The 24,600-nt window shown below is 44.0% G+C and overlaps 1 protein-coding gene across 1 annotated transcript in view; it reads left to right on the top strand.

Moving 5' to 3' along the window:
- MST1R (macrophage stimulating 1 receptor) overlaps window positions 1-24,600 on the top strand; it is a 111,397-nt gene that overhangs the window by 64,022 nt on the left and 22,775 nt on the right. Inside the window, exons 8-16 of the mRNA XM_068252954.1 lie at window positions 750-928; window positions 2,763-2,901; window positions 6,953-7,092; window positions 7,205-7,372; window positions 12,297-12,375; window positions 15,976-16,194; window positions 20,663-20,809; window positions 22,725-22,884; window positions 22,965-23,057. Coding sequence (XP_068109055.1) covers window positions 750-928; window positions 2,763-2,901; window positions 6,953-7,092; window positions 7,205-7,372; window positions 12,297-12,375; window positions 15,976-16,194; window positions 20,663-20,809; window positions 22,725-22,884; window positions 22,965-23,057 — 1,324 coding nt within the window. The remainder of the gene's footprint in view (window positions 1-749; window positions 929-2,762; window positions 2,902-6,952; window positions 7,093-7,204; window positions 7,373-12,296; window positions 12,376-15,975; window positions 16,195-20,662; window positions 20,810-22,724; window positions 22,885-22,964; window positions 23,058-24,600) is intronic.

The following is a 24,600-nucleotide window of genomic DNA, read 5'->3' as shown; positions in this document are numbered from 1 at the left end:
ACCAATCAAATTTTACCTCAGGAGGATTTCAGTGGATGATTTTCAAGCTGCCTACATTTACATACAGATGCTACATACATATTTAAAATTATTTGCAACTCATTGACCATCCTTACTCCATCCCTACTCCGCCCCCAAACACTGCTCTGTCATGCCCCATGCTGTCATACCTCCTCACTAGCAATAAAACTTGTTGCACAGCTGTTACCTAGTGGAGCTTTTCTAAAGCACTCAGGGCCTCAAACTATTGTCTTGGGGAAGAATCGGGCCCTTTTCCACTAGCAGTCGCTAGCGTTCACGCTGAACGCTAGCGATTGCTGAATCGCAAAGCGGTAGTGGAAATGACCTACCGCGATTCCTATGTTAAAAAGCAAACCGTAGCGATTGTAAAATCGCTAGCAGTTTGCGACTCTCCGATTCAGCCAGCGCAAACGCGCTAGTGGAAAAGGGCCCTACCTTTTTGCTTCCTGTCTGTGTATTCTATCGTGAGCAGCCAATAGGGGAAGTACAAACTGATCACCTGACAATTCGTAAATTCGTCTTGCAGGAGAACAGACTATCTAATTACTACCATTCCTTTATGACTTTCTTATGTTTGGTTTGTTAGAACAGTACCACGTGGACGGGGTTGCACTTCTGTTACTGGCTCATTTTCCAAACGATACATTTTACATGAAATATGTATTTATTGTGCCATTTTTAGAATGATGCTGTCACCCTTACATCTATTATCTCACGCCCCTCTTCAGTTCTATCCTAGAATAGCTCCCCTGCGTGGCAGCACCTCCGTCACCATTTGTGGGAGAGACTTCCAATCCATCCAGGTGTACAGGGGCCCACCTAATGTGCCAGTGTCAGAGGCCACGCATCGGGTGATGGTCGGCCAGCGGGAGTGTGTTGTGCAGCCAGAGAAGAGCAATGCCAAAAGGTAACAGAATCTGATAAACCCTCATTCTTTATCTCTCTACCATGCAGAGCAGGATCATCCACAAGGCAACCTAGGCAAGTTCCTGGGGCCTAGTGCGCATCAAGGGGCTTGAATTCCAGCTTATCCTTATTTAATCTTAATCTTTTCTGCTTCCACATCCTCCTTTAATTATCCTTACTTAACCACTATCACTGGGGCAATGCTTTGTGCAAATATAATAATTTGTCTCCATTCCATCAATTATTTTCCCTAAACTTCTTTGTAGGGCTAGACTGCGAAACACTATTTATGCTTGTTGTAGAGAGCTATAGAGCTACAGTATATAAAACTTAACTCTTAATAAAACATTTAACAGTTCAGGTACAGCCTGTATTGCCTATATGGTTTACTTAAAGAGAACCCGAGGTGTGTTTGAAGAATGTTATCTGCATACAGAGGCTGGATCTGCCTATACAGCTCACCCTCTGTTGCTATCCCAAACCCCCCTAAGGTCCCCCTGCACTCTGCAATCAGACATAAATCACAGCCACTCTGTGTGTCGACAGCCAGTGAGGCTGTGATTTATGAGGGATTGCAGAGTGCAGGGGGACCTTAGGGGGGTTTGGGATAGCAACAGAGGCTGGGCTGTATAGGCAGATCCAGCCTCTGTATGCACATAACATTCTTCAAACCCACCTTGGGTTGTCTTTAACATGTGACATAGGAGGTAAATATATGTCAGAACACCCTATTAGAATTAATATAGCCACAGTATGTGCAGTCATTTGTTTTCAATATAGCATAGCCTCATGGCCATATACTGGCTTTGTATATATGGCTGTGAGGCTATGCTATATTGAAAAAAATGACAATATGAATGTATTGTAACTGTATGTTTTTCACTACTGTAACTGTCCTCTGATGAAGCTTCCAGTAGTTATGGGAGTGAAACATGTCAGGCTAGGTGGAGGATGGTGTTGTGTATGAATATGCAGGAGACATCCTGCAAATACTGAGGCTATATTAATCCTCATAGGGTTTTCTGACCTATATTTACCTTCTATGTCACATGTTAAGTAAACCATATAGGCAATACAGGCTGTACCTGAAGTTTTAAATGTTTTATTAAGAGTTAAGTTTTATATACTGTGGCTCTATAGCTCTCTACAACAAGCATACATAGTGTTTTGCAGTCTAGCCCTACAAAGAAGTTTAGGGAAAATAATTGATGGAATGGAGACAAATGTTTGATTTTTTTCCCCTCTTGTACGCACTGTCCTCCTCCACATACCCTGAAAATGTGAGGTTTCTGGCACGTAAGGGGACTTTGCTATTAACCGCTAAAGTTGGCGGCCTTTCGCCTGCCATTTAAGTCTATGGAGCCTGCAAATTTTTGCAGAAATTTGCTTTCGAAGTTCGCGAACCCGAAAATTTGATGATCTGACCATTTCTAATACCCATAGCTCCCAACTGTCCCTCAGTCCCTCCTTGGGAAACAGATCCCTCTGTCCATCTTTCGTCCTCATTTGTCCCTCTTTCAGGACTGATGTACAGATCTGTGTTAACCTATGTATTTTTCTACTGATAAATGTGTTTAACTGACTGTAAACTTTATTCCCATCAATTTAATTGATATAGTTCTTATTTTCAATTGTTAAAATGAAGAAAAAACTAATGACTATAGGATCGGTGTGGTTTGAATGATAAAACAACATCTTTTGCTCCTGAATTCTTTGTGATATGCATGGCGAGGGGTGTGGTGGGGGAGTGGTTAGAGGTGTGGCAGGGGTGTGTCTTAGTGTCCCCCAGAACGTTGGGCAGTATGATATAACATCTCCGCCTCTTGCCTCTGCAGTCTGGTGTGCACCTTGAAGACAGAAGGTCCTCCGGACTCTGCATCACCTGCAAACGTCACAGTTACCATCAATGAAAACCTGAAAGATGTTAATTATTACTTAAATGGGAGTGATGCTGCCAGTGGATTCTCCTTTGTGGTGAGGCATTGTGGTGAACGAGGTGGGAGGTAGTCACCAGATCTGCGAAGCTTATGGGCCATATAGGAATTGCAGACAAGATATAGTCCTCTTAAACTGCCAGGTTTTTACTAGTCCGTCTCTTTATGGGGGATTCTCAGAATTTTGTTCTTTACAAAAGCACTGCCTGGAAAGGATCTATACAAAGATACAGGTCACCCCTGTTTGCACACTATTCTGGCAGATGCACTGAGCAACTGCTGCTCACTAAGTGCTTTTGAAAATTTTAAAAAAACCCTGAGAATCCCCCATGAGTTGATGGGCTAGCCCAAAACCTGTCAGATTTCTATTATGTACCGTAAGTGACAGCAACATAGGAAAAAAGTTAATTTATAGCACATTTTACTCTGGAAGAATTGTACTTTTTATTAACCTTTTTCCGACTGCGTCACGCCGACGGGCGTGGCCGCGGCGGCAGCCCCAGGACCGGCTAACGCCGATTGGCGTAAAGTCCTGGGGCTCTGTTTTGCAGGAGATCGCGCGCAGACTGTGCGCGCATATCCTGCTTGGGGGGCGGAGCTCCGCCCCACCTTCAGTCTCCGAACGGCTATTGCCGCTCGGGAGACTGTTAGACGGCGTGATCGCCGTCTATTTACACTGTGCAGCGCTGCGATGAGCAGCAGCACTGCACCGGGGACAGCCGTGTGACACGGCTGTCCCCATGGTTGACAAGAGAGCGATCGGCTCTCATAGGCAGAAGCCTATGACAGCCGATCGCCATAATTGGCTGGCTGTGGGGAGGGAGGGAGGGAGGGAAGGAAGGGATTTCAAGAAACAGTGTTTTTTTTTTTTTTTAAACACTAACAATAATGTTTATTAAAAAAAATAAAAAATAAACATGGGGGGAGCCATCAGACCCCACCAACAGAGAGCTCTGTTGGTGGGGAAAAAAAGGGGGGGGGGGGATTACTTGTGTGCGGTGTTGTGCGGCCCTGCAGCTTGGCCTTAAAGCTGCAGTGGCCAATTTCACTAAAAATGGCCTGGTCACTAGGGAGGTTTAGCCCTGCAGTCCTCAAGAGGTTAGTGTGTTTTCATGTATTTTAAATGTTACATTTTTTTTCAATAGTGGTCCTTTAAAACATTAAAACACAACTCACTGTGAACGGGCCCTACTCTATAGGGTTTTATATATTCCCTGCAGTACCTGCTCTATCAGTGGTTTATTATTCTTCATAGTCAGTCTACTAATGACTTGTGGAAAAAGTCTTGTGCAACAAGTAACTTCTCTTATTCATAGAGTATTGCCTTCAGTGTCGTCTAATAATAATAATGATGTTTCCACAGAAACCACTGAATAGTATAGTGTATGACATTGCAAACATGAGTTTCTCTGCCTGTAGACCAGGGGAGCAGTTGGCATTAAATCCCAGCATGCATCAGTTAGCGAAGGAGACAGGTGACTGGAGGAGTGGTGTATATGTAACCTGTTAATAAAAAGCAGGAAATCCACACATTTTCATTTATTTTCACTCGTACGTGTGATGATGTGGACTTAGTTGATATGACTTTAAAGTGGACCTGAACTCTTGCACAGGACAGAAGGAAAACCAAGAGAAATGCACCCTGTATGTATTTAGAGGGTTTAGCCTGTCTAATCCACCCTCATTTGTGTCTAATCACAAGTTGTAATTTGATTTCTCTCTCCCCTGTGGCACATGATTGCCACGGCAGAGATGACAGATAAGTTCATTTAAAAGCACAGGATGTTAACCATATGTCTGCTTCCATGAAAACAGGAAGTAGAAACAGTGTAGATTTATAGCAGGATTTGTATCAGCTGTAACAAAGAAATGTTTTTCTTTAAAGGTGATTATGCCGTTGCTTATCTTTTAGAGCAAAGAGGAAGTTTTGAGTTTAGGTCCGCTCTAATGCAGATACAGAGACTGCAATGCTTTAAAGATGTATTACACACTGATGCACATAATTAGGCTGTCTTGGTGATTACAGACACATTTGTCAGTGTTTTCAGCTGTTAGGGCTTGTTCACAACTAGAGCGGATTCTTTTCTTTCTTTTTTTTTTTAAGCACCAGCGATTTTGAAAATCGCCCTAAAAGCACTTGTGCAATGATTCCCTATGAGAGTGGTCACATCTGAGCGGTTTGATTTCAATCTGCTCCCCAAAGCTCTGCCTGTACCATTTTTGGGGTGATTTGGGTATAATGGAAGGTATAGTGAAATCGCAAAGCGCTTAAAAAAGCGCTTTGTATAACGATTTCCCGAGCGCTTTCATGAATAAATACATTGTATTTATTCATTTCCGGGTGAAAGAGTTCACTTCCTGTCTTCAGGAAATGAATAAAAAATTGCTCTGCAAAAGCGCTTAGAAAGCGAAGGGAAAGACTATTTTAAAAATTGGTAAAAAAATTGCTCAGTGCTTGAAAAAGCTCTGGCCATGTATAATATGAACATAGCCGGCGATCAGCAAAGCGCACAAGAATCGCCCCAATGGGAATCAGCCCTAACTGAAAATTGACAGTGGGAATGCAGACTGGCCTTGTTATTATGAGGTGCGGTGATCACAGATCATCACCACTTTTTTTTTTTCCCCTTTAATTTTAAATGTACAAAATGCCTCTTTTATAACGACATATTTAAAAGAGGGTGATTTGAGTTTCATTTGGATAGAGCTTCGGATTGCAAATGCCAAACTGACCTATCACTAAAAAGACCGCGCGGCCGTCTGAGCTGGCGGCCACTTCCTCTATTATAGTCCCCGCCGGCCCCCTCTCGTCCGTGTGTGCTCTGTCATAGCAGTGCGTTCTGAGGCTGCTGATTCACTGGTAGCGGCAATGTACATCACCTCTACAAGTTTACCTCAGGCAGCTAAGAGTCTAGAACCGGCCCTGCAAACAACCCTTTAAAAACTGCTCCTCCTACTCCGCTCTACCTGTGGCATAAATGAGTAGTGACAGCAGAATGTTCCGTCACAGAGTTTGGTTGCTATATGGTGGCCTTCCTATTTTGATTTTGTTGAGCACGTCGCCCTCCATGACTGTTCGGCAGCCATGCATTTAAACTGCAAATTTGGGCATCATGTGACATGTCTCAAAGTCACTTATGCACAGTTGAGGCTCAGTTGGAGTCCAACATTTCAAGAGTTGAGATGTCAGAAAGGTACTCATACAGAACAAGTAATAAAAGGATAGACAATGCAATGGTTCACATCAGTCATAGGCTGCCATCCGAGAATGTGAATTTCACCAGCTGAACCATCCACCCAATGGCTGCATAGTGTAATGACACTGGAGACCTGGGTTCAAATCTCAGCTCTTCATGGTCAGTAAGCCAGTACCTATTCAGTAAGACACATTGGGCAAGACTCCCTAACTCTGCTACCACCCGCTTTGAGTCCGCCAGGAGAAAAGCTCAATATTAATGTTATTTGTCTTGTCACCCTACACTCAGGGCCCGTTCAGACTACAAAATGCGGACCGCAACGCATGCGGACCGCAACGCGTACGAACGCACGCATGTCCGCGTTCGTATGCGTTGCGTGGCTGATCCCATCACTGAAAAGTGAATGGGACAGCCGCGCGTTTTTGTAAAATCTGCGTGCAGCATGCGTTCCCGGACCGCACAGGTCCGGAACGCATGCTGTGTGAACATCAGACATTGCACTCTATGCAATGTCTGATGTCGTGCGTTTTGGCCACCTGCACGCGTTTCCAAAACGCGGCTGGAAACGCGTGCAGTGTGAACGGGCCCTGAAGTCTATGCCTGGTCCCCCCCAGAAACAGCGGTTTTCATGGGATGAAGACATCCAGGCAGCTGTGACATCCTGGTCTGAAGGTCAACCAGAAGATACATTTGAAAGCAGTTAGTTATTGTAGGAAAGGTGGAATAAAGTGTAATGGTTATCATGGGAATATATGGGAAAATAAAACAAACATTTTGTAAAAACCTTTTTTCTTTCGCACTGTGGTATATAAATGAACGTCCCTCGCATATGTTCTATATAATGAGACGCATGCACATGTCACTTACCGTGGAATTGTGTTTATCTTTCCGCAGGAGCCACGCCTATCCTCTATCTCTCCATCGTTTGGGCCTTTGGTTGGAGGAACGCGGATAACATTGAAGGGGACTGACTTGATGGCTGGAGAGACCAGGCGGGTGTTTATTGGGGACTTGGAATGCCAGCTGTATGAAGAGTGAGTTATGAGCCATAATGGGGTACAAGGGAGGACCTGTCATTTTTATTTGTGCATGGGCTTGGAAGGTTTGGAAATGTTTACCTCTCTATTACCACTTGTCATCCATCAGGTCCTGTCCACCTGGTCACCTGTGCTGTGTGTCCCCTGCCATGAAATCAGTTGGACCAGTCAGTGTTACGTTGTGGTTGGATGGAGCCAAGATCCTTCATTCGGAATCATTCACTTACAAGCCAACCCCAATGGTCAGCAGTATCCAGCCGAACTGTAGCGTGGCACGGTGAGATCCCAGCAGCCCTTAGCCAACCGTCATTAGTCACAGTCTATAAACTATTATTGCACAATAGCTCATTGTACACTGACATTATACATTCAATTTATGGTGAAAGAGGTATGCATAGCTAATTAAGAATCATTGCCTATTTTAAAAGGTGCCTGAAGTGACATAAACCTGTGTGTACAGTTCCAATCCTACATAGAACTAGGCTGTGTTTATTTCTTTTTTTTTTATCCCTGTAAGGCCTCTTGCACACTACATATGATGCCGATATATTATTATTATTATTTTTTATACTCCCCGTTTTTGATTCCGATAAAAAAAAAACGTAGCCGCATGCAGTACGTTTTTTTTAATCGGAATCACAAATCGGAATTGCATGTAGTGTGCAAGAGGCCTAAGTGTTAATAATCTAACTGTAAATTACAGTTTCTCTATATTCAAGATTTGCATCGGACTGTAGCATAACACTCTCTAATAAGTAATTGCAGGCCATAAAACTCTTGCATGGCAGAGAAATACTTCTAAAGCCAAGTACATACGGTGGATTTAACTTGGTTAAGGTGGCTGTTAAGGGCCCACTTGGCCTGAGAATCTAGTGTGTGTACAGAAACCACCTGGCATGCCACATCTTTAATGACCCCCATGCCCAATCGTCCCCCAAGGGCATTGTTTGTTTCCTCGCCCAACCAGCCGCAAGCCACTTCCTCCTATGCCGTGCGTAGTCCCTCCTCCCCCTCCATAGCAACAGACTAGGCCTCTAGGCTAGAGGCGAGTTTGTACACTGCTCGCTCCCAAACTGTCACCCCGAGGGATTGAGCCCACATGCAGATAATGTGTAGGTTATTTTAAAAAATTGTAAAAAATTAAGTATTGTTAATAACCCTTAAAGAGTACCCGAGGTGGGATTTAATTATTAGTGGGGCACAGAGGCTAGTTGTGCACACTATCACCAGCCTCTGTTGCCCTATGGTGTGCCCCTAGGACTCCCCTGCGATCTGCTGTCCCCTCCGCCGTGCTAGCGACACGCAGCGTGTCGCCAGCACAAGGTTTACCTATGCGGTGTCTGTTAGCGCCGCTCCCCCGCCTCCTCTGTATCGGTGCTACCCACCTGCGTCCCTTCCCTCCCGCTGATTGGAGGGGACGCGGGCGGGTAGCGCCGATGCAGAGGAGGCGGGGGAGCGGCGCTGACAGACACGCATAGGTAAACCTTGTGCTGGTGACACGCTGCGTGTCGCTAGCACGGCAGAGGTGATAGCAGATCGCAGGGGGTCCTGGGGGCACGCCATAGGGCAACAGAGGCTGGTGATAGTGTGCACAACCAGCCTCTGTGCCCCACTAATATAATTAAATCCCACCTCGGGTTCTCTTTAAAGTGTCTTCATGAACCTCTACTTGAAAAGTTCTTATTTAGAGAGGTTGTACTCCATAACATTTGTTTATTTTATACAGGCAAGATGGGTCCAGTACAATAATTATGTATATAGTTCGCTTGCCACAATCGTATACACTGCAGGATGCACCCATCCTTTTCAAGCCTCCAAGTTAGTCTGGTATAAATGCACAGGAGTACTCAGGGAAGCAGTGAGTACCTGGCTGGAGTATGTGTTATCATGGCATCGCATCAGTTGGGCACCAGGATAAGCAGCTATGAGTAAAATATTGGCTTACCTGGCACCTATCTTAACCTTAACCCTCTGGTTAAGGTGCCTATCCTTAAAGAGAACTCCAGTGAAAATGATGTAATAAAAAAGTGCTTCATTTTTACAATAATTATGTATAAATGATTTAGGCCTCAATTCACAGAGCTTTATCAAACACTTTATCAAACGTTTGATAATTTTCCTCATGGGTAAAATCTAATTTTGAATTCACTAAGGTGTTATACATTTATTGATCATTTCATTGATTAAAAAATGCGATAAATCTATAACACCTTAGTGAATTCAAAATTAGATTTTACCCATGAGGTCAATTATCAAACGTTCGATAAAGTGTTTGATAAAGCTCTGTGAATTGAGGCCTTAGTCAGTGTTTGCCCATTGTAAAATATTTCTTCTTCTTGATTTACATTCTGACATTTATCACATGGTGCCATTTTTACTGACGGGATGTCAGTGGAAGGAGATGCGGCTTGCTTTTTTGGCAGGTGGAAACCGCTGTAAACAGCTATTTCCCACAATGCAATGAGGTTCACAGACAGAAAACAGTCAGGACCATGGCCTTGACATCACACTGTGGGAGGGGTTTCACCACAATATTAGCCATTCAGACCCCCCCCCCCCCCCCTACACACAGTCTTATTGGACTACTGTATGTAGCAGTATATGAACCCGGGTTTGGACAGGTGCATAAAGAAATGTGCAAGAAAGTGTGTAACGTGCAATGAATAAACATCAATAAGTGCAAATCAGTGTTATCAGACGTACATAGGAAAATTCACATGGTGCAATGGTAGCAAACTACTGTATAAAGTGCTGATGGAAAAGTGCTATTGCTATACATCTGATGATGGCAGGTAGCATGAATGTGCAGTAGAAGTGTCTATATACTTCACCCAGGTATAATCTAGAGACCAGGAACGGATCAGGAGCAAGGAGGATATCCGTGATAAGCCAGGGTGGACCAGTCGTCTTGACAAAGCAGGGGGATGCCTGCAGAACCGGTGGACTTGTCCACCCTGGCTTATTGCTGATATCCTGTTTTGTTACTGCTGTGTGTGTTTCCCGTTTAAATATGTTGTGTGAATCTAAGGCGGGGTCTGGGTGTTGTCAGGACAGGAAACAAGGGACAACAATGAAAACCAGACAGGGACCCAATCGCTTCCCCAGAGTACGAAATGTTTTTTGCCCACTGCCATCTCTGTCCATTCTTCTAATAAGTTCTTGTTCTTGACATGGCCTTCTCACAACGGGCATTAAATTTGCTAATTCTTCTAAAAAGTCAGAGACTGGGAAGAGATTGTTTATGAATCTTATATAGTGGGTTGATATAACCGTTATTTTGCCAGGTGTAGTGGACTGTTCTAGTCTAACCTCCCTGCTGATCTAGCAAATCACTAGAAATATGTTGATGCATCTTTCCTGTCAGTGTTCAAAATATTTGGTAGCGGAGTTGAAAGGACTGTTTCATCAAATATTCACTCTGTAGCCTGCATAGCCAGCCTGAAACGTCTGAAATCTGGGCATTGATTTTACCTTGGTGAAAGTTCTGCAATGTGGGATTTGGGTATGAGAGATCAGAGGAAAGCACAAAATACGTCACATGATCTGAGTCACGTGACCTGGTAGATATTGTATAAATGCTGCGTCATGCCACGTACACAAAGATGAATGAGATGCTCATTAGATCACCGGTTTTGTTCTCTCATTTGCTGCGTAGCACAAGTGTACAGAGGTAGTGTGTGCGATCAGGAAGCATTTGTACAGCGCACAGGATGTCTCTCCCCTCAGCTTCCCCACGTAGATTTTCCACTGGAGGTTACTGAGACACATTCACAGACCGTCCAGCTGCTGCAGAAGATTTCTTGCTATAAAGAGATTTTTTTTCTATTCCCAGCTAGCCGGTTTCCATGGAAACTGGAAGAATTCACAAGTGATGTCAAATTTTAGAACAAATGAATGCCACGAACTGATGTGCAGACCTACTTGCAACTAGTTTAAAGGGGGTCTCCGGTTACAGGAAATAGTATGGCTTTGAGTATGGCAAGGCTGTACCCTAATAGATCGAATGACTTATTACAGGTTATTGTTTTAATTAGATCCTGCAGCTGTTTTAGCAGCGCTCCAGTCATATCCCTAAAACATACTCACAAGTAAACTGGCTTCCCCCTAAAAATATGCTCTGGACTACAAGGATCTATAACTATGGTAGGGATTAGATTGTGAGCTCCTCTGAGGGACAGTTAATGAATCAATATATCAATCCATGAATGGACAGATCGACCATGAGACAGATTCCAGTCTGATCTGAGGGGGGATCTGTTGCCTGCCCATACACCACAGACCGATTCTGAAATCTATTGAAAATTTGTTTCTAGTGTGTGGCACACATCGGATATATGCCTGTCAAATTTGACCTGACAGGCATCTGACAGAAATCTATCTGATGGTCAAATCTGCTCTTTATTGGCACCTCTGTATACACAAAAAATCCATTCATAGTACAGTATATTCACTCCGTTTACCTTTCTGTTGCAAAGATTTGGTAATTTTGTACAATCAAGATTGTATTGTTAATGGGCACCTTTACTGGTTGGTTGTGAGCTTATGAGAGGAGACACAAAACACACCCTGGGGACGAGACTGGAGACCGCTTATGACTGAGGGTTCTTGACAAGCTCTCTTAGGGTTGGTGAACACCAGAGGGGTTCTGAAGTGTTTTTTAAAATGCTTGCAGGGGGAAAATCGCTTGGCTAATGAAAGTGAATGGGATGGGGCACACCAGAGAGGTTTGTATTTTCTACAAACTCGGGGGCTGCAGCATTTTTTAGATTTCTGAGGCGTTTCTGCCTCAATGTTAAAGTATAGGAAAGTGGAATCGCTCTGAAATCTGCTTCAAAAACCTCTAGCGTTTTGCAGATCTGCTAGAGGTGTTTGGTGTACACTGGGCCTCTGATCCTAAAATGCTTTGCAAAATGTGTTTCATTGGCTACATGCCTTATTGGAATTTTACTTATGAAGCAAATATTGATACAATTTTAAAATATCTTAAGACATCAGTTTTAAAATGTAACCAGTATAGTTTTGCCTTCTTAAAACAGAAGGAATTCGCAAGAATCTTTCAGGTATGCTAAAAGCAATACCCATAATTCATCTCTTCGGGACAGTAAGGAGAGGCACACAAATCATTCCACTGCCAGATCATTTTACAAGAAAAAAAAAAAAACCTGTCACTTGCTAATTTAGTATCACTCTTTCTGTTGCAGAGGAACAAATCTCACCATTCAAGGGAAGAACCTCGATTCAGTTTCCAGTGTGACTGTCTCTCATAAGGGTATGAAGAAGGTTAGTATATACTCCTCATCTATGTATTGTGTGTTCTCAGAGCTAGAGACCATAGATCTGAATCTCACCATTGTACAGTGCACTCAGAATACACCCTACAGGTGTGGGGTACTGAGCTTACTTCCTGTGCACATAAAGTGGTACTTGTGCCCTGCAGGCATGTTTGGGTCCTGAGCTTACTTCCTGTGTGTATAAAGTGGTACATGAGCCCAACAGGCATGTTTGGGTCCTGAGCATACTTCCTGTGCACATAAAGTGGCACTTTTGTTGTCCTGCAGGCATGTTTGAGTACTGAGCATACTTCATGTGTTTATAAAGTGGTACTTGTGCCCTGCAGGAATGTTTGAGTACTGAGCGTACTTCTTGTGTGCATAAAGTGATACTTGTGACCAGTGCTGCTCATCAGGATTCCGGATATCCGTGTAACCCGGATATCCAAACTTTTTTTACGCTATCCGATTCGGATTAAAAAAAAAAATCCCGTTAGCTATCTGCGGATATTTGGCTGCATAGCCCGGATATCCGCGGATATTGTGGGTATCCGGATCCGAAATACTGTAACTAAGGAGATGACGTCCTGGAGCCAATCAGAGGGCTCCCAGCAGAAGCCCTAGCAACCAATCACAGAGGGGAACCCTGGCCAGCCCCACCTGACCTCATTGAGCCAATCAGAGGGCTCCCAGCCTAAACTCTGGCACCCAATCACAGAAAGGAACACTGGCCAGCCCCCTGTATATAAGGAGGGCTGCCATGATGAGACATATCGTGTTAGCTTGCTGAATGCTAACTGAGAGACATGCTCCAGTGCTGGTGGCCTACCAAGGGCTGTACATAGTTATAAACCTAAAGCTGTTCAGTGATTAACCCCTTCACTACTATCACTGCACTATTGTTAAATCGTTAATTAGCTTGATTGATGTCATAGTGTGACAGAGTGTGTGCTCCAGTGCTGCTGGCCTAGCAGTGATAAACCGAAAGCTGTTCAGTGATTAACCCCTTCACTATCACTACACTATTGTTAAATCAATAATTAGTTTGATGTCATTTGTGTGACAGTCAGAGTGTGTGCTGCAGGCAGCTGCTCTGTGTGTGTGCTGTGCACAGACCAGGCCAGTTGCTGCCTGCTGGCCAGCTATTAGCCTTAGGTATAGGTTAGGTTAGGTTAGGGATTAGAATTACTGTATTATTGTGTAGTTAGTACTGCAGTCAGTGTGCTAGTAGTTGTTAGAGAAGTAGTACTACTGTGTTAGCTTTCTACAGAACTGCTGTGCTGTGAGCAGTGCCAGTGTGACAGTTAGTGTGCACTAGTGTCTTCTCCTCTGCTGTCTGACTGTCACTTTGCACGTGGCACTTGGCACATGTCACTTGCCACGTGTCACTTGCCACATGACAACTGCCACGTGACACTTGTCAAGTGCTACGTGACACTTGGCAAGTGCCACGTGACACTTGGCAAGTGATAGGTGGGCTGTGGAGTTGGTACAAAAATTCACCAACTCCACAGTTTAGGATTCCACCGACTCCTTGACTCCAACTCCTCTAATTTTTCCGACTCCTCTAAGATCCAGGTGGTGGAGGAGGACAGCGAGGGACTGATTAGCCTGAAGGGGGCTGGAGGAAGCCCCAGGTATGTATAACACTTTTCTTTTCATCTGTTTCAGATGCCCTTTAATTCGTAGTGACCAAACCAAATTTTATCAACATATCAAATCATTTGATTTCATGAGCAAAGGGAGTGCATACATTTGCATAAATCAGCATCAATGCAGAATTATTTCCATCACATTGACCATCTCTATTAGAGACACGGCTACACATCGGGCTTTATTCTTACAGCATAGATGTTATTTAGTATATATAAGAGATTCCTGTGTACACATCATATATACTGTACAGTCACAATCAGATATGTATATCTGACTTTAAAAATACGGGGACTGCTTTATTGAAGCAGCGCAAGTAACTAATTTTGATTGGTTTATTTCATTTTTGTGGACTAAACAGCTATTACTGTATATATTAATTATTTGCTGACTATTATCTGAGAGATAAAACATTTTGTCATATTTTCTATTTTAATTACAGTTTAAATTCATTAGTCGGTGCATTTTTTTCCCGACTGCGACTCCAGGCACCCAAAATTACTCCGACTCCACGACTCCGACTCCACAGCCCTGGCAAGTGACACGTGCTAAGTGCCAAATGCAACATGCCACATCCGGCATGCTCCTGGCACACATTACACCTGCTGCTGCATTGCCCTGCTCCTGCTGCCTGTGCAGCTCCCACCGCCAGGCCAGGGTGCCACAGGCCACTGATACCACCTATATTCAACCCAAAACACAAGGAGGTGTCTTGGCTGAAAACTGTCATGTCCCAGTGGTGCGGTTGGACTTTGGACACAATGTGGGCTGCACAAACCGCTGTCTGGAACCTAGGCCCAATGTTAATTGACAGCCATTTTTTTTTTGGGGGGGGGGGGATTTTAAGTCCCCACATCAATTAGTGTTCCCCTTTAGAAAATAATGATGCTACATGCCTCATATACCCTAAAAAACGTTTTTAAAGCAATTTAAAAGCCACTTCCGGATTTATATCCGGATATCCGAATCTGCCGAAAACTAGAGTTGGATATCCGATTCGGATCGGAAAATTTTGAACTCGGATATCCGACCCGGATCAGATGTCTGGGTATCCCCAGTCCCCACATCAATCCGACCCGGATCAGATGTCTGGGTATCCCCAGTCCCCACATCAATTAGTGTTCCCCTTTAGAAAATAATGATGCTACATAATGATGTCTGGGTATCCCCAGTCCCTACATCAATCCGACCCGGATCAGATGTCTGGGTATCCCCAGTCCCCACATCAATTAGTGTTCCCCTTTAGAAAATAATGATGCTACATGCCTCATATACCCTAAAAAACGTTTTTAAAGCAATTTAAAAGCCACTTCCGGATTTATATCCGGATATCCGAATCTGCCGAAAACTAGAGTTGGATATCCGATTCGGATCGGAAAATTTTGAACTCGGATATCCGACCCGGATTAGATGTCTGGGTATCCCCAGTCCCCACATCAATCCGACCCGGATCAGATGTCTGGGTATCCCCAGTCCCCACATCAATTAGTGTTCCCCTTTAGAAAATAATGATGCTACATAATGATGTCTGGGTATCCCCAGTCCCCACATCAATCCGACCCGGATCAGATGTCTGGGTATCCCCAGTCCCCACATCAATTAGTGTTCCCCTTTAGAAAATAATGATGCTACATGCCTCATATACCCTAAAAAAACGTTTTTAAAGCAATTTAAAAGCCACTATATCCGGATATCCGAATCTGCCGAAAACTAGAATTGGATATCCGATTCGGATCGGAAAATTTTGAACTCGGATATCCGACCCGGATCAGATGTCTGGGTATCCAGATCAATCTGGATTTTGAAAAGGGGTATCAGAGCACTACTTGTGACCTGCAGGCATGTTTGGGTCTAAAGCATACTTCCTGTGTACATACAGTAGTACTTTTTCCCCTGCAGTTGTGTGGGGTCTTGACCATACTTCCTCTGTACATAACGTGGTACTTGTTCCTTGCAGGTGTGTTGGGGTCCTTTCTCTCATGATCGCATTCTCTGCGCCACGCCAGAACTAACTGAGAACTACAATCTAAGGCCTGACATACTGATTGTGGAGATGGACGGTTACAGCTACAATTATCCATCCTTCCGGTACTTCAAGGACTATGTCCTCCACCCCTTCCGATCTGACAACGGGCGCTACCCTCTGAAGAAAGGAAATATGGAGATAGAGATACATGTAAGAGTGCCAGACTGGTGCTGGTAGTAATATGTGGTACTATTGTGTTCACTACAAATGGGTGAAAAGAAAAGTAGACGGTACCTTACATTTTCAGAAGCAAGGTTTGTGTTTCCCTTGCTCAGACATGATATTAAATATCTGACTGCAAAACCGCACTTCGGTATACACTCAAGTATCTCATACATCTGAGAGGAGATATGTAGAGTGTGTGTGTGTGTGTATCTTTGTATTGTAGCACAGGGGCTTGGGCACAGTGCAAAGCAAGTCCTTAGCCAGTTTTTGTATTTGTTCTGCGCAAATGATTTATTCAAAAAACAGGAAAGAAAATTCAACCTTCACAGTGGATGGCCGACTGATTATAACTTAGTGTACCAGAGATCTTGTAAACAAAATATTTGATACTTTTCCAGGGCTTCCTCTCACCCTATAAACATCCGAGTCCCTTACCGTCCTCCCGAGGACTGCCGATCAGCCCTGGTAACTGTCTGTCGGGTCCAGTCTGGGTCTTCTGCGGTTCAACGGCAGGCCGCAGTAGGACGGCGTGAGACTCTGACATGTTTATGGGGCGGGAGTAAGCCCTGGGTAAGTATCAAATCTTTAGTTTACAAGATCTCTGGTTTACTTTTAAAGCTGAGATTACTCTCTACTGGGTGTCAACCTAATGTTTGTTCCAAACAAAACAGAAATGAACAATTGTTTTCTCAGATACAAAATCTAAATGCCTTTTGTCTCTGAGCAGGACTCCTTAGACTGACTCCTTAGACTGACCAAATCAGCCTTTTTATTTCACCCTGACTACCTGTGAGAATGACAAATGTGGATTTGCTAAAATGGCAGTGCAATGGAAAGAATCTAGGACAGAGATGTACACTCCTATCACTTTCCAGATACTCTCTTCCTGCAAGTGCCACCATACCTGAATGTGTGTGTTTTTGTTTTATTATTTATTTGCATATCATGCCAAAGGAAAAGAGAATGAAGTGTTCTAGAATGCTTTCTATGTACTTAACCGAATAATGGTATGGTCTATAACAAGATCATAGCTCTTTTGGAAGGACAGTCCCGCTTTGGGAACCCAATCCCTCTGTCCCGCTTTCTTTCCTCATTTGTCCCTCTTTCAGGACTTCTTTACAGATCCATGTAAATGTATGTATTTTTCTACAGAAAAATGTTTATTTGGCTCTAAACGGTTTCCCCATTCTTTAAATTTATATATTTCTTATTTCCATTCGTTAATATAAAGGGAATGAACCAGCATAGAAAGGACTAGTGTGGTTTGAATTGTAAAACATAATTTTCTTATCAGATATTTATGGTATGTGTGTCGGGGGTGTGATGATTTGGAGTGTAGCTTAAAGGGCAACTGAAGTGAGAGAGATGTGGAGGCTGCCATATTTATTTTCTTTTAAGCAATACCAGTTGCCTGGCTGTCCTGCTGATGCTCTGCCTCTCATCCTTTTAGCCATAGCCCCTGAACAAGCATGCAGCAGATCAGGTGTTTCTGACATTATTGTCAGATCTGACAAGATTAGCTGCATGCTTGTTTCTGGTGTTATTCAGACACTACTGAGCCAAATGGATCAGCAGGGCTGCCAGGCAACTGGTATTGCTTAAAAAGGAAGTAAATATGGTAGCCTCCATGTTCTTGTAACTTCAGTTGTCCTTTTAAGTGTGCCTCTTTCTCATGTGAGAATGTTGGGAGGTATGCAAGATTAGTACTGAGGAGACTCCTCTATGAAACGAGATGTGTATGGACCTATGAAGAAGCGGATCACCATGCTCCATATGGAAAGAGGTGGTAAATGACTTGATTCACAGCAAAAAGCGGCAGCGATTTGTTAGGAGGAGGGGGGTAAAATTTAGTTTAAAATGTAAATACCTTAGTATTGGGAAGCTTCGGGATGGTCCAGAGACTTCCTAGGTCCTATTTGTGCCCACCGTTCCTCGGACAGGGCCTTCTTCCTTTTCTGGTCAGACTTCCATCTGTGTGCAGTCCAGACTGGGCATGAGTAACAGAGCAGGGTCATCCACCAGGCAGATTAGGCAGGTCATTGGAGCTTAGTGGGTGTCAAGGGGCCCACCTGCCACCTTCTGTGACTTCTCGCCTCTTAAACTTACCAAAAGGACCACAAGGGGCTCCCAAATCTAATACCGCACAGCGCTGTACAGGGGACACTCAGCTGTCCCTCCGAGTGGCTAACCGGAAAATCCCTCTCATAGGCTGATGCCTATGAGAGGAGGAAGAGATATACGATCGCCGCCTAGGGCCAATTTGCGGGGGAGAGGTAGAGTTAACCATAGTAATTTTTATAAAAATACTTAAAAAAAAAAAAAGTTTAACAACAACTTAAAGATCGCAGTAGCGAGCAGACACCACAACAAGAGAGGCCTATAAGTGTAAAGAAACGGAAGAAATACCTATTTGTGTGCTAAGTTGTATGGCTCTGCAGCGAGCTGTTAAAGCTGCAGAGCACTGAATTGTAAATAATTGCCTGGTCACTAGGGGGTGTAAGCCCGCGGTTCTCAAGTGGTTAATCCATCTCTGGTGGGTAAGGAGCATGCATGCCCAGTAGAATGAAGCGCTTGTGCTCATTGAAAAGCTGTGCACGAGCTGTACTGGGCATGTGCAGAGCTTACCTGTGCCTGCCCAGTCTGGAGGAGCTTGTGCACGGCGTGAGTGCATCCATTAAGCCCCATCTACACGATACGATTCTTTATACGATTCGATTACGATTCTATTTACGATCCGATTAAATCCAACATGTCCGATCAGGATTCGATTCAATTCGATTTGCCATTGCAAAACAATGGCAAATCTAATTGAATCAAATCGAATCCTGATCGGACATGTTGGATTTAATCGGATCGTAAATCGAATCGTAATCGAATCGTATAAAGAATCGTATCGTGTAGATGGGGCTTAAGACACCTATTCCACAAGCTCTTGTTGAATAGGCTTAGAGGGACCCAGCGCAGGAATGGTGGGCTTGCAGGAGGATCTGGGATTCCTCAGGTCTATCCATCCAGAGGCCTCTCAAGCATCCAATTTTGTGGTTTTTTTTTTTTTTCAACTTCAGGTTTGATTTGTAGCTACAGTATGTAACACAACAGATATTCAGATGAAAATCTAGTGTAATGACGACTATGTCCTCCCCACTAGCGATCCACTGAGTTAGATCCTGCTAGGCCAATCACTATGGTAGCGAGCTGCAGTGAGAACACCTTCTGCTTGTGCTGCCCTCCTATCAGGGCCCGTTCACACGGGGGTACTTAGCAGGCGTTTTTCATCGCTTTGTTGGGTGCCAGTGATCAGCAAAGGGTTGTGTACAATGTATCCCTATGGGATCATTTACACTGCAAAAATTGCAAACGCACTGCATGCAGTACATGGAGCGATTGCGATTAGATTCTGTGAATGGGCCCACACTGTAGGACAGAACTGGCAACACAGCAGGCAGCCCATCTGTCCACTGATCTGGGATAAACCATCACAAAAGATATTTATACCAGATCTGCACCTAGCTGACGGACTCCAATGCTGAGCGATTCTGTCGTATTTTCTTCTAGTGGTAATATATGTGTGTCAACTTTGTGGGTGTGTTGGGCGATGATCTTTGCTGTGTTAAGCTGTGAGGACGTCACATACACGCAGGTTTCAATGTATGGCGTTTGTAGACTTTGATGACACAAAGCTAGAGAATGGAGTCACAACACCCTGAAGGATTAATTGTTCAGCTGTGTGAGATGCATCTGTGATGCCGATTGCCTTATAAAAATGGATCCGTTATGCCGATTGCTTCTTCCACCCTGCAGTTTGAATATTGGGCTATATATATAGTCCGTATGAAAAATAAAGGTGCCAAAAGTATATAGATGATAGAATACCAGTAACATTTACAGATATTCTACTATTAACAGTGGTAATTTTCGTTTGTAAAATATCTGTAAATAAGTCAGCTGATGTTGTTCAGAGGCACTGCCTCTGCCTGTTTATTTTGAGGTCGTGAGTTTGACTTCTGGGTCAGGAAAAAAATTATATATATCTATATAATATCTCAGAGGTGCCACTATAGGTGCCCCTACAAATATTGTTTATGGGTGGAAATTAGGGCGATGGAGGCAAGGTGCCCAGCGATTTTTATCTGGGCGCCTCAGGAGCCCAAATTTCTGCCCATAAACGATATTTGGATGGGCGCTTATGGTGGAGTCCAAACTTCCACAGTGGCTGTGGCGCCCACATTTTCTTTTTCTATATGGCGTGTGGTGATACAAGCTTGCAGCTCTGTGATAGATGTTGGTGATATTTTGCCACATCTATCCTATGACCATTCCGCAGAAAAGCTCTCATAGGCTGCTAGTGCACCGAGCCATTTTGAGTTCTGAGATAAATATGATGGAGGAAGACTGCAGTCCAGGTTGATGATTTGGTTTACCAGCCATCTAACTTCATATTTTTCCTTCCCAGCATGTAGGCCTGCGCCCGGTGAGCTCCTGCCTGAAAGTCACTGTGACAGTGGGTGACCAACCGTGTGTTCCGCTGGTCCTGGACAATGAGATCAGCTGCACAGTTCCCAAGGATCTGACAATCCCATCAAAGGGGCTGCCAGTGAAGGTACGCTATATGACACTACAATGACATCAGTTGTTAAATTCCAAATATATACTGTATATTCTCTATTCATATTGCATCGTGCAGCACGGTGGCGAAGTGGTTAGCGCTCTCGCCTTGCAGCGCTGGGTCCCCGGTTCGAATCCCAGCCAGGTCAACATCTGCAAGGAGTTTGTATGTTCTTCCCGTGTCTGTGTGGGTTTCCTCCGGGCACTCCGGTTTCCTCCCACATCCCAAAAACTTTCAGATAAGGTAATTGGCTTCCCCCTAAATTGGCCCTAGACTATGATACATGCGCTACACAATACATACATAGACATAGGACTATGGTAGGGACTAGATTGTGAGCTCCTCTGAGGGACAGTTACTGACAAGACAATATACCCTGTACAGCGCTGTGTAAAATGTCAGCGCTATATAAATACTTAAAATATATAAATATAATGCAGTATAGAGAAGTTTATTATTCATGACTTACCTACTGTATATTGTAATGTCCCCACCATAGTCACACGCTGGTATTAGTATACATTTATATACCTCTGATTTATTCTACAGTGCTGTACAGAGAACCCTGATCCATTCACATCAGTCTCTGCACCAGAGAAGCTTACACTCTAATGTCCCCACCACAGTCACACACTACTATCTCTCGTATAGTTATACACCTATGACCTATTCCGCAGTGATGTACAAAGCTCGCTGATCCATTCACACCAGTCTCTGCACCAGAGGAGCTTACACTCTAATGTCCCCATCACCCACGGTCACATACTACTATCCTGTATACCAGAAGTGCCCACACTTTTTTGGCTTGTGAGCTACTTTTTAAAATTAGCAAGTCAAAATGATCTACTTATGTACAATTTTAGGAGCACAATTGTATATATAGAATGGAAAGTGTAGTGTGGTTGGGATCTACCATGAATTGCTTTGTGATCTGCCGGTAGATTGCAATCTACCCAATGGGCACCTCTGCTGTATACAGGTAAAATCTTGAATATTCCGCAGTGATGTACAGAGATTGCTGATCCATTCACATCAGTTCCTGCACCAGAGGAGCTTGCACTCCAAAGTCCTCCCCACAGTCACACAGTTAGTTATCAGTATATATTTATGTACCTGTGACTTATTCTGCAGTACTGATCTACCGTATTTTTCGGACCATAAGACGCACCTAGGTTTAGAGGACAAAAACCGGGGGAAAAATATATACTAAACCTGATGCATCCATGGTGAAGGATCATCTTGTGGATTATACACCCTTTGTACCTCTTGTGTCTCCCTGTGTCCGCCTATGTCCTCCTCCTATGCCCCTTTGTGTCCTCCTCTGTCCCCCTCTGTCGTCCTGTGCCCCCCATGTGTCAGCCTCTGTACTCCATGTGTCCTCCTCTATGTCCCTTTGTGCCTCCCGTTAATCCCCCTTGTCCTCCTCTGCATGGGCACTACAAGGGAGTTCCCGACATTGCGGCGCATTGGAGGTTCGTATTGGCCGGCGTTCACAAGTCAGGAACTCCCTGCATTTGGACTATAAGACGCAGTGACTTTTTTTTTAGTCTTTCAGCCAGATGCCCAGTTATCTGCTTAACAAGGTGTTTTATAGCTGTAATTTATCAGTGAAGGATGTGATAGCCCAACTGGGTCCCTATTGCAGAAAAACTGTCAGATGCATAGTCGGGTATTAACTCTCTCAGGCAGGGAAAAAAAATAAAAGGCGCTCAGCATAGGTGTCTGTGTCTCACCATGTCCCGTCATCTCGAGTACACTTTAAGCCTAGTACACACATCCAATCTTGATTGGCCAATGTGGGTGCCCAGTTGTAATGCTGTGTATAATTATATCATCTGTATTGCATGCTTATTATATTGAGTCTGGTCCTGCCATAGTTTGATACCATCTGACTGTTGGTCTCCCTCAGGTGTGTGTGAATGATGACTGCTCTGATGTGGGCCATGTTGTCATCGTTAATCACATGGAACCGGTAATTGGCATTGTCCTAGGATCGGTGGCTTCCATATTGGTCTGTGCAGTGCTGGCGTTCTTCGTTTGGAAGAACCATAAGAAGGGAAAGAAGAAGGGTGAGAATAGGGGATCATGGTATTTGGGCAGGTGGCAATTATATTGCATTGTTCCTCATACCTCTGTTTCATTTCTGCAGTTACTGAGAATTTGGAATTATTGGCGAATAATAACAGAGATACGATCTCCTCACCCTTCCACAACATGCCTCACGTCGACTACCGAGAGTCTTGTAAGAGGACTGAAATTTATATTCTCTCCAAATACTCCAATTATTTTTATTTCTGTCTGTCATTAATATTGATCTTTCTTCTGTGCTGGTATTGCCCTGACCTCTCCTATCGTCTACTCCTACCAGATATTCCCCCTGACCACTCCCCTTCTCCTCCACCCACAGAGATATTCCCTCTGGCCACTCCCATCCTCCACCAAAACATATACTCCTAACCATTCCTCTCCTTTTCCCACAGTTACACAGATTATTCCACCTGACCACTCCTCCTCTTCTTCTCCTCCCCCCACACAGTCATTAACCCTGACCACTCCCCTTCTCCTCCCACAAAGATATCCCCCTGACCACTCCCATTCTCCTCCCACACAGATATCCCCCCTGACCACTTCTCCCTCCCCCCCCCCCCCCCAGTTATTCACCCTAACCACTTGTTTTCTCTTCCATTGACACAGCTATTCCCCTGACCACTCCACTCCTTCTCTCCCACACAGTTATCCCCCTGACTTCTTATTTCCTTTACTTATCCCAGATATTCCCCTGGCCTCCCCTCTATTCCTCCTACACAGATATTTCCCCTGATACCACCTTCCATAAAAATCATTTTCCAATGTTTTCACTTCTCCTCTCATACAGATATCACCCCTGACCTCCCCTCTCATATAGACATCACCCCTCTCCTCCTATACAGATGTTCCTTTTGACCACTCCTCTCATCTCATACAGTCATCACCCCTCTCCTCCCATACAGACATCACCCCTCTCCTCCCATACAGACATCACCCCTCTCCTCCTATACAGATATTCCTTCTGACCACTCCTCTCCTCCTCCCTTACAGACATCACCCTTACATAGTTATTTGGGTTGAAAAAAGACATACATTCATCGAGTTCAACCAGAGAATAGAGTACAACACTAGCCTGCACCTTCACATATCCCTGTTGATCCAGAGAGAGGTGAACAACCCTTACAAGGCATGGTCCAATCGGCCCCAAAAGGGGAAAAAAAATCCTTCCCGACTCCATATGGCAACCAGATAAAAATCCCTGCATCAACACCACCGGGAATGACCTAGTAATTATAGCCATGGATGTCTTTCAATGCAAGGAAAGAATCTAATGTCCCCTTAAATGCAGATATAGAATTTGCCATAACTACTTCCTGTGGCAATACATTCCACATTTTAATCACTTTTACAGTAAAGAATCCTTTCCTAAATGGCTAAAATATTTTCCTCCATGCACAGATCATGTCCCCTAGTTCTTTGTAAAAGCCTAGGGACAAAAACTGAACTTAATTCCCTTAGGACCAGAGGATGTATGCCATCCGGCCAGGTGCCTTGTACATTTTTAATTTATTTAGTCTTGCCTTCACTTCTTCCTGCGTTCAGTATTTAATATTAAAACTGGAAGATTGAGACCCTTCCGCATCTGTAATTTGCAACAGTGATGTTTCCCTTGTGAAGACAGAAGCAATGAGGCATTTAATAGCTCCGCCTTACCTTGGTCATTTAAAATTGAGTTTCCACCCTCCTCCTTTAGGAGT

The sequence above is a fragment of the Hyperolius riggenbachi genome, chromosome 9 (assembly GCF_040937935.1).
Source record: "Hyperolius riggenbachi isolate aHypRig1 chromosome 9, aHypRig1.pri, whole genome shotgun sequence".
NCBI lineage: Eukaryota > Metazoa > Chordata > Amphibia > Anura > Hyperoliidae > Hyperolius > Hyperolius riggenbachi.
Note: the sequence above shows the minus strand (reverse complement) of the source record. Positions and strands in the feature narration are given on the sequence as shown.